Source organism: Loxodonta africana, chromosome Y, assembly GCF_030014295.1.
Source record: "Loxodonta africana isolate mLoxAfr1 chromosome Y, mLoxAfr1.hap2, whole genome shotgun sequence".
NCBI classification, from domain to species: domain Eukaryota; kingdom Metazoa; phylum Chordata; class Mammalia; order Proboscidea; family Elephantidae; genus Loxodonta; species Loxodonta africana.
Window position 1 is genome coordinate 6,595,164 of NC_087370.1, and position 11,036 is coordinate 6,606,199.

At 44.7% G+C, this 11,036-nt stretch overlaps 1 protein-coding gene across 1 annotated transcript; it reads right to left on the reverse strand.

Annotated features, from left to right (window-relative positions):
• Window positions 1–9,710: 9,710 nt before the first annotated feature.
• Window positions 9,711–10,736, reverse strand: LOC135229013 (E3 ubiquitin-protein ligase RNF113A-like). Its single transcript, XM_064278756.1, has one exon. The coding sequence runs from the start codon at window positions 10,734–10,736 to the stop codon at window positions 9,711–9,713; it is 1,026 nt and encodes a 341-aa protein (XP_064134826.1).
• Window positions 10,737–11,036: the final 300 nt, after the last annotated feature.

Genomic DNA, 11,036 nt, shown 5'->3' on the forward strand with positions numbered 1-11,036 from the left:
TAAGTGCTACATCTGCTAACCAAAGGATCGGCAGGTCGAATCCCCCAGGCAACCCTTGGAAACTCTATGCAGCAGTTCTACTCTGTCCTCTAGGGTTGCTATGAGTCGGAATCGACTGGATGGCACTGGGTTTTTTTGGTCTCCACAAATCAGTCTTTGTGTGAGATGCCTCTGTGCACCCAGAGCACTCCATGCTTCCTCTGTCCCTCCAGATTGTATTTATGTCTTAGGTCTTGTCTTCATTAGCTAGAGCTCCTGCAAAACTTCCCTGCCCTCCCAGACTCACAAAGTTTTGTTTTGTTTTCAGTTACGAAAAGAATCAAACATTCGAAAAAGCAAATAGTAGAGTTTAGCAGAAACCTGACCTGTTACCATCCAGTCAGTTCTGACTCATAGCAATTCTACAGGACAGAGTAGAACTACCCATAGGATTTGGAAGGCTGTAATCTTTTTTTTTTTTCCTAAATATAATCTATTCTGTTGTTGTTGAGAATATACAGGGCAAAACATAGACCAGTTCAACAGTCCCTACATGTACAATTTAGTGACATTGATTATATTCTTTGAGTTATAGAACATTCTCACACTTGTTTGCTGGGTTGTCCCTCCCTCCTTATCATAAACTTATTGCCTCCCAAGGTTCCTGTCTAATCTTTCCAGTTGCTGCCGTCAATTTGATGTCATATAGATATTCTTAAAAGACCGTAATGCTGAAGCCAGGCCATTTTTACTAGTTAAAAAGTATTGTTTGGTTTTAACATGACTTCAGGGATATCTTTGGTTTAAGTTTTAAAGATTATCTCAGGGTACTAGTTTTTTTCCTTCTCGGAAACTTTTTTTTTTTTAATTTTTCTTGTGCTTTAAGTGAAAGTTTACAAATCAAGTCTGTCTCTCATACAAGAATTTATATACAACTTGCTCATCAGTCACCACCACCCGCTGCCATTGAGCGAATTCTGACTCATAGCGATCCTATAGGGCAGAGTAGAATTGCCCCATAGAGTTTCCAAGGAGCCCTTGGTGGTTTCAAATTTCGGACCTCTTGGTTAGCAGCTGTAGCACTTAACCACTACACCATCTGAGTTTCCATACACCTTGCTATATACTCCGAATTGCTCTCCCCTTAATGAGACAGTCTTCCCTCCACTTTCTTTTCTCACGTCCATTCTGCCAGCTTCTGACCACCTCTGCCCTCTCCTCTCCCCTCCAGATAGGAGATGCCATCATACTCTCAAGTGTCTACTTAGTCCACGAAGCGCATTCTTCACCAGCATCTTTTTCTATCCCATTTTCCAGTCCAATCCCTGTCTGAAGAATCGGCTTTGGGAATGGTTCCTGTCTTGGGCTAACAGAAGGTCTGGGGGCCATGACCACCGGGATTCTCCTAGTTTCACTCATACCGTTAAGTCTGGTCTTTTTACGAGAGTCTGGGGCCTGCATCCCACTGCTCTCCTGCTCCCTCAGGGGTTCTCTCTGGTGTTCCCTGTCAGGGCAGTAATTGGTTGTAGCCAGGCACCATCTAGTTCTTCTGGCCTCAGGCTGATGTAGTTTCTGCTTTGTGTGCCCTTTCTGTCTCTTGGGCTTATAATTACTTTGTGTCCTTGGTGTTCTTCACTTTCCTTTGGTCCGCGTGGGTTGAGACCCGTTGATTCCTCTAGTATGGCCACTTGCTGGCGTTTAAGACCCTAGACACCACTCTCCAAAGTGGGATGCAGAATGTTTTCTTGATAAAATTAATTATACCAATTGACTTACCTGTCCCCTGAAACCAGGGCCCCCAAAACCACGCCGCTGCTACACTGGTCTTCGAAGCATTTGGTTTATTCAGGAAACTTCTTTGCTTTTGGTTTATTCCAGTTGTGCTGACCTCTCCCGTATTGTGTGTTGTCCTTCCCTTCACCTAAAATAGTTCTTATCTACCATGTAATTAGTGAAAAAAAACCTCTTCCTGTCTTCCTTCCCACTCTTGCAAACATCAATGAATATTTTCTTCTCAGTTTCTTTTTCAAATTCTTCAGATAGTGGTGTGATACAATATTTTTCCTTTTGCAACTGACTAATTTCACTCAGCATAATGCCTTACAGATTCCTCCATGTTATGAAAGGTTTCACAGATTCATCACTGTTCTTTATCGATGCGTAGTATTCCACTGTGTGAATATACAACAATTTTCTTTATCCATTCATGTTAATGGGCACCTTGGTTGCTTCCATCTTTTTGCTGTTGTACACAGTGCTGCACTGAACATGGGTGTGCATATATCTGTTCGTGTAGAGGCTCTTATTTCTCCAGGGTGTATTCCAAGGAGTGGGATTGCGGGTCGTGTAGAAGTTCCATTTATAGCTTTTTAAGGATGTGCCAAATGGACTTCCAAAGTGCTTGTACCGTTTTAGATTCCCGCCAGCAGTGTAGAAGTGTTCCAGTCTCTCCACAACCTCTCCAACATTTATTATTGTGTGTTTTTTGGATTAATGCCAGCCTTGTTGGAGTGAGACAGAATCTCACTGTAGTTTTGATTTGTGTTTCTCTAATGGCTAATGATCATGAGCGTTTCCTCAGGTATCTGCTAGCCACCTGACTGTCTTCTTTAGTGTAGTGCCTTGGTCATACCCTTTACCCAATTTACAAATGAGTTACTTGTCTTTTTATAGTTGAGTTTTTGCGCTATCATTTAGGTTTTAGAGATCAGGTGCTGATCAGAAATGTCATAGCTAGAAACTTTTTCCTAGTCTGAAGGTAATCTTTTTTACTCCTTTGGTGAAGTCTTTGGATGTGCACAGGCATTCGATGTTTAGGAGCTCTCAGTTATCTAGTTTTTCTTCTGCATTGTTAGTAATGTTTTGCATACTGTTTATGCCATGTGTTAGGGCTCCTAACGTTGTCCCTATTTTTGCTTCCATGATCTTTATCGTTTTAGCTTTTATATTTAGGCCTTTGATCCACTTTGAGTTAGTTTTTGTGCATGGAGTGAGGTATAGGTCTTGTTTCATTTTTTTGCAGATGGATATCCAGTTATCCCAGCACCATTTGTTAAAAAGACTGTCTTTTCCCCACTTAATTGCTATGAGGCCTTTGTCAAACATCAACTACTCACATGTGGATGGACTTATATCTGGATTCTCAGTTCTGTTCCATTGGTCTTTGTATCTGTTGTCGTACCAGTACCAGGCTGTTTTGACTACTGAGGCAGTATAGTAGGTTCTAAAATCAGGTAGAGCAAGTCCTCCCATTTTGTTCTTCTTTTTCAGTAATGCTCTGCTTATCTGGTGCCTCTTTCCCTTCCGTATGAAGTTGGTGTTTTGTTTTTCTCCTTCATTTAAAAATGTCATCGGTATTTGGATCAGAATTGTGTTGTGTCTAGAGATAGCTTTTTTTAGAATAGACATTTTTACAATGTTGAGTCTTCCTATCCATGAGCAAGGTATGTTTTTCCACTTATGTAGGTCTCTTGGTTTCATGCACAAGTGTACTGTAGTTTTCTTTGTATAAGTCTTTTACATCTCTGGTAAGATTTTATTCCAAAGTATTTTATTTTATCTTCTTGGGGCCTACTGTAAATGGTATTGATTTGGTGATTTCCTGTTTGATGTTCTTTTTGTTAGCGTAGAGGAAGCCAAATGATTTTTTTTATGTTTATTTTTTATCCCGATACTCTGCTGAGCTCTTCTCTTACCTTCAGTAGTTTTCTTGAGGAATCCCTAGGGTTTTCTGTGTATAAAATCATGTCATCTGCAAATACAGATGCTTCTACTTCTTTCTTGCCAATCTGGATGCATTTTATTTCTTTGTCTAGACTAATTGCTCTGGCTAGGACCTCCAGCACAGTGTTGAGTAAGAGCGGTGATAAATGGCATCCTTGTCTGGTTCCCCATCTCAAGGGGAATGCTTTCAGCAGAGCTTAGTCTTATTGTTTCTCTTTGTATGTGACTTTTGTTTTTCTTGAGTCTCTCTCACAATTCTTTCTTTGTCTTTGGTTTTGGCAAGTGTGATTATGACATGTCCCGGTGACTTTCTTTTGGGGTCTATCCTACATGGGATTCATTGATCTTCTTGGATGGTCAGCTCTTTATCTTTCCAAAAATAAGCTTTCTATCAACAAATTTTCACTGATCCTCTCTGTGTTACATTTTCTCCCCTGTTCTGGAACTCTGATCACATGCAAATTTTTCTCTTGATTTGTTTCCACGTGATTCTTAGGTTTTCTTCCGTCTTTTCTCTGATTTTTCCTCAAAGTTGTATCTATGGATTTGTCTTCAATTTCACTGATTCTGTCTTCCATTGTTTCAAATTTGCCCCTAAAACCTTTGATTACGCTGAAATTTTGTTATCTTTTGGATTTCTAATTGCTTTTTTTTTTTTAAAGGATTTCTACTTGTTTATTTATTTAGGTGTGTTATTCTTGTATTATTTTCCTGAATTCTTCTATTGCTTCGCTTGTGTTTTCTTTGATTTTGGCTATGCTTTGGTTGGTTTTTTTTCTTTGTCTGCATTTTCCTCAATTTCTTTCCTAATCTCTTGGAGAGCCCTGAATATTAGACTTTGGAATTCTGTCAGGTGGTTCCAGTGCCTTTTCTTCTGCTGGAAGGCCAGCTGATGCTTATTCTGATTGCTTACTGGAGCCATCTTGTCCTATTTTTTAATATATTTTAATATTGTGTGCTGTTTCTGAGACATTGAATTATTATTTTACTTATTTATTGATAGTAGGTTTGTTTGTTTTGTCCTGCTTTTCTATTTTGTTTGGTTATTTCTAGGTGGGTGGGCTGGATGTGCTTTGTTGCTTGCTTGTCTGTGGGCACGATAGCTCTCACCACCTTTTCCTGGTGTGCATGGCCAGTCGCTCAGCTATGGTGCAGCAGGGCAGGACCAGCAGGAAGGAAATGGGAAGAGATGGGTTGCTTGCCTGCAGCAGGAACTGGGCGGGTGGCCAGCGTGGGACCACTGTGGTCTGCGGGGTTGGGGGTGGGCATCCCCAGCTGGTGCAGTTTAGGCCGGGTCCCCTCGGGGCTGCAGTGGGCAGCAAGAGGTGTCCTACAGAAAGGGGCCTGGGATCTGTGCTGGGTACCCTGGGTGCCATGGCAGGTTGTGGGAAGGGTCCAGTGCTGGCAGGAAGGGGCCTGGGGTATGAGCCAGGTCCCCTGGGGGCTGCAGTGGGCATCAAGAGGGGTCCAGAGCCTGCAGGAAGGGGCTTAGGGTCTGGGCTGGGTATCCTGGGTGCTCTGGCAGGCTGTGGGAAGTGTCCAGGGCTGACAGGAAGTGGCCTGGGGTACCGGTTGGATCCCTCAGGGCCACAGTGGGTGGCCGGAAGGGGTCCCGAGCCAGCAGGAAGGTGTCTGTGGTCTGGGCCATGTCTCCTTGGGGCTGTGGCAGGCAGCAGGAGGAGTCCAGAGCTGGCAGGAAGGGACCTGGCCAAGTCCTTACGCTGGCTTATAAGGCTATACACAGCCTGCCCCCGCCCCCAATACTTCTCTTCCCTAATCTTATATTTCTTTCTGCTTCCATCATTGTACTCCAATTACAGTCTTCTTCACTGTTCCTAGGACATGTTGGCACTGTCCTGCCTCACGGCCTTCACACGTGGTGTTTTGTCTGGAATGCTCTTTGCCCACATAACTGCTTCATTTAGGTCTCTGCTCAAATGTTACATCATCAGAATGCTCTCTGACCACCCTGTATAAAACAGCATTCCCCCATACCACTGCACGCTTATCTCCTTACCTTTATTATTCTTCATAGTACTTATCACAGCCTGATATATTAGTATATTAAACAATACTGTGTTTAGAATATATATATTATGTGAGTATATTTAATATGTATTATGTATTAATTTGTTATTGTCGCTCACGTAAGTTCCATGAGAACATGGACTTGTGTTTTTGTCATGGCTGTACCTCCAGTGGAAACCCTGATGCTGTCGTGGTGAAGAGCTATCGCTGCTATCCAAATCGTTGGCAGTTCAAATTCACCAGGTGCTCCTTGGAAACTCTATGGGACAGTTCTACTCTGTCCTCTAGGGTCACTGTGAGTCGAAATCGACTGGACAATGGGTTTGGTTTGTGGTTTTTGGCAACTCCAGTGCTTAGAGCAATGCCTGGGGAATATTGAGTGCTCAAAAAATATTTATTTAATGAATGAAGTTCCACATCCACCAGTCTAGTCCAGTATTGCATGATCTGTTACCTGGACTAGCACGGCAGCTTCTTCACTCCTCTCCCTGCCTCAGACTGGTTCCCTTTCAATCCATTTCCATACAGCAGAATTATCTTTTCAAAAATCAAACCTGATAATCTCGCTTCCATTCTTAAAGTACTTTGATGTTGTCCCTTTGCCCTTCAAATAAAGTCCAAAGTCTTTAACATGACTTGCAAGGTGTCTGCTCTTTGGCCTTGACTACCTTGTCTCTTTCCTCCTGTCATCCTAGATTGCTTTCTTAGCAGAAGCCAATCTCTCACATTAGGTCCTTAGTATGTTTGTCCATCTGCCTGGGATCTTCTTCTCCTACTTACCTTTCAGGTCTTAGTGTGAAAGTCATTTTCCTAGGGAAGCCTCCCCTGACCTCTGAGACTAGGTTGGATTCTTCAGCATACAGCTGCAAGCTCATCTTTGCTGTGATGCTTTTTTCTTGCTCATCATTTCACACCCCTACCTAGCACGATACCTGACATTTAGAAGTTCGACCAATATTTGTAAAATGAAGGAAGCTGTTGTTAATTGCCATCAGGTCAGCCCTCAACTCATGCACAACTGAACAAAATGCTGCCTGGTCCTGTGTCATCCCCATGATCAGTTGTGGAATGGACCATTGTGAGCCAGAGGGGGTTTTTTAGTGACAGATTGAGTGAGCTTAAAGCAAGGATAACGTGAGCTTGCGGATACCAGAGGACAGAGCATATTGTCCCGGAATAAAGCCAGCACTGGAGAAAGAGCTGAATGATGGAGAGAAATCAATACTTTTTTTTTTCCTTTGCTTTTCCTTCCTGATTTTTTTTAATTTAGTTGTTGTTGAAAATATACACAGCAAAACATACATCAAATCAAGAGTTTCTACATGTACAAGTCAGTGACATTGATTATATTCTTTGAGTTGTTCAACCCTTTTCTAAGTTGTTCCTCCCCCATTAACACTGCTCCCTAAGGTCCCTATCTAATCTCTTGAGTTGCTTGTTATCAATTGATCCCATATAGATCTTAAAAGAACACAATGTTCAGAGATGACATTCTGTACTAGTTAAGCTAAACTACTGTTTGGTTTTAAGAAGACTTCAGGGGATATTTTTGGTTTTAGGTTTAAAGATCATCTCAGGGCAATGGTTTCAGGGGTTCATCCAGCCTGCATGGCTCCAAAAAGCCTGGAGTCCACGAGAATTTGCAAGTCTATTCTGCATTTCCCACCTTTTGATCAGGATACTTCTACAGAAGCTTTGATCAAAGTTTTCAGTAGTGGCAGCCAAGCAGCATCCAGTTCTGCTCTCATGGCAAAGGGGCAGCTGTTCATGGAGGCACTTAACCCCACATTCCATATCCTCCTCCTATTCCTGACTCTCCTTCTCCCTCTGTTGCTGCAGGTGAATAGAGACCAATTGTTGTGCCTTGGATAGCTGCCTGAAAGCTTTTAAGACCCCAGGCACTATGCAGTGAACTAGGAGGTAGAACAGAAGCACTAATCATGTTAACTAGGACGCCCCATGAAACCAAGACCCTAAACCAAGGAACCAAATCCCATGAAGTTTTTGGTTGTACATGAACAGCCTCAGCAGCTACTCTCTTTTTGTTTTTGTTGTAAATATATCTACAACACGGCTTTTTCCAGTTCAACTTTTTACAGGTGTACAACTTATTGACAGCAATTGCAATAATCACCTCTGGATCCCTAGGGTTTTCATTGGCTGATTTTCAGAAGTAAATTGCCAGGCCTTTCTTTGTACTCTGTCTTAGTCTAGAAGCTCTGCTGAAACCTGTTCAGCATCGTAGCAACCCACAAGCCTTCACTGACAGACAGGTGGTAGCCGCACATGGGGTGCGTTGGCTGGGAATCGAACACAGGTCTCCCAGAGGAAGGTAAGGATTCTGCCATTGAACCACCACTGCTGCCTCTGAGGTAGTAGGCAATTACTCAAGTATCCCCATCTTACTTTGTGCATTCTTTCTTATAGAATGTACCACATTATCTCAAGTGAGTTTATGTCTCTGAAGTCCTCCAAAATAGGGCATGGGTTAATCCTGGGAGATCAGCCCTGTGCACTCTTTTGTGATACTCCATCACACTTGTCATTGTTTAATGTCCAGCTTCATGAGGGCAGAAGCTGCTAATACCCCCTGTGCCAAGCACAGTGCCTGGCACAGCAGCTGTTCAAAGAATATCTTTAAAGGGATTAATGAATGTGAATAAAATACACTGTACCCTACAACTTATTCTTGCATGTTTCCTGGGATAAGCCCAAGTTCTAGTTAGAGCAATAACCATGTGCTAATGATCTGGCCTAATTGGTCTCCCTGCTTGTCTTCCATCTTCCTGCAATCCATCCTATAGCTTGCAACCACCTATACCCACTGCCATCAAGCCGATTCCGACTCATGGCTACCGTTAGGACAGAGTAGAACTGCCCCACGGGATTTTCAAGGAGCAGCTGGTAGATTCGAACTGCTGAGCTTTTTGGTTAGCATCTGAGCTTTTTACCACTGCACAACCAAGGCTCTGCTTGCAATCACAATAAATATTAAAGAAAAAAAAAGCCTGTATTCCTTTCCCTAATCCTCTGCTGTCTTCCATTATCTACAGAAATACAGTCGAAGCACCTTACCTTGGCATTTAAGGCTTTGTCCCCAGTCTCCCTTTTCAAAGCTCTCTGAGCTTACTTTAATAAGCACTGGCCTAGTCACTGAAGGAGTTCACAAAGTAATTGTGAAGAGACGTACATAGACTAACTATACGGCGGGGTGACCAGCTCTATTATAGTCTCTGAGAACACGGATAATTGCAGATAATGAGTTATAAGATATTAGGTCTTTGCCTTCTGCAGGTTCGCAAGTTCCATCTAGAACTGTCATGTCCAATACTTGGCCACAAGCCACATTTCAAAGGCTCAAGAGTCACATGTGGCTAGTGGCTATCATACTGGACAGCACAGCATAGACTATTTCTATCATCTATGAAAGAGTGCGGTGGAGGGGGGAATGGTTACCAAGAGATGCTTCAGAGAGAACAAGGACCACTGACCATACATGCTCCCTGTGGTGCTAGCTACCAGTCTCCCAACCACCTTCTTCCTTCCACCCCCCTACCCCACGTTTTGGCTCTGGTGCATTTTGAAGTTAGTACAGGCCCTCAGGGCTCCCGACAAAGATGTGTGAACGTCCTTAGCAAACTATTAAGTGACAGAAACGTGATACAATAAACAGGTCCAGTTCTTGCTCCCATCGCAGCCTGGGTTACTTCAAGCACGTTCTAGCTGTTTTCTCAAACTTCAAAAATCCCATCCCCATACTTTATGCCAAAGAGTTCTAAAACGTATATGCTACACACAGGTAAAGTGTTTATCTCAGCACTAAAAATCCAGGTTGTACCCACCTTGACGCTTTTACAAGTCATTGAGGACCCTACTGGAGTACCTGCCTTCTCCCCTCAGTCACCTTCCCCAAAAAGTCAGGACACAGGATCTCCAAAACAACAAAACATTTATTCTGCGATTGGAGAATTAGGAGACACTTAAATAACGGGAATTGGACCCTCATCGGGGTCTTCTGGGAAATCGGAAGCACCATCCTCTCCAGCAGCTCGATTCCTCTCCAGTTTGGCAATCACTTTTTTCGCTGGACTGAAGACGCCATTGGTCTGCCGGTCGCAGACATAGCAACGTGGGGTGGTGCGGAAATGCTGCAGCGCACAGCTCTCGCAGAAATAATGCCTGCACTTGGTGACAACTGGGTTTTGGAAGGTCTGGCGACAGATGAGACACTTGAATGGTATTTCCTCGTCGTCACTTCCCACTTCGTAGTTTTCGTCGCCATAGACACCATAGCGACCTTCATCAAGCTCACGTTCGATCTGCCACCCATGCTTGTAATCTGAACGATCATGGAGGAACTTGCAGGTGTCTCCGAAGCCGCAGAAGCCAGTCTCTCTGTAGTCCTTACAAATGTCGGGCTGGTAATCCCAGCGCACCGTGGCACGTAGATGCTCCGGAGCTCGGACGGGGCCCTTCCTGACCATCCCCGAGGAGACACTGCCCATAGACGTATCCTTGGGCTTCACGTATTTCTGATAATTGTTGATTCCCCGATGGATCTTGTCACCCTCCTTGCCCCTCAGCTCCTCCTGGATCTTCTGGCCGCGCTCAAAGATGCCTTGTGCGTCACGCTCTTTCTCTGTGTCTAGCTCGTGGACAGCGGTTGCACCCATATCCTCTGGCCCCACGGGTCCCGCTGAGCGAGTGGACGTGTAGTCCACGCCAACACTCTCGAGCTCATTCTCCTCCTCGCTGCTCCCGTCGCCGTGAGCCACCTTTTGTTTACCGCTGCTACGCGTCTTCTGTACCATCGGATTGTGGGTCGTCCGCTTCTTTTCCGGGCGAACCACAGTGCTGCCTTCCTCACTGCTGCTGCTGCTTTCTCCGGGATCTCGGTTGCAGACGGGGCGCTTCCTGCGGCCTGTAGCACCTTTTCGTCCAGGCTTTTTGAAAAGGAAGGTGCACACCTGGTCTCCCGTCTTTCCTGGAGAAAGGTGCTCTGCCATTTTGGAGAACCGAGCTCCAGAGAGGCTCCGGCGTGTCGGAAAGCGCGGGCCCCGTCAAGTGAGAGCACGCCCTGCGCTCTGCTGCGCGTCGGAGGAAAAGAGGCCACAGCAAACACCGCAAAAACCCCAGAGCGCGAGGGCGTGATCGCGCACGCCCTTGAGCCCTACCGGACCCCGTCGCTTCCTCTGGCGAAGGGAGGGACGCTCCTCACTCGTGGAGCGCCGCGGAGCTTACCGGGAAGGAAGCCGGAAAGCGGGTCACCTGTAAGTAACCTAGAAGGACGTTCTGCCGCGATCTGG

What these genes read in the sequence shown, in the direction of transcription:
- LOC135229013 (XM_064278756.1), bottom strand. Translation starts at nt 10,736, where the DNA reads ATGGCAGAGCACCTTTCTCCAGGAAAGACGGGAGACCAGGTGTGCACC.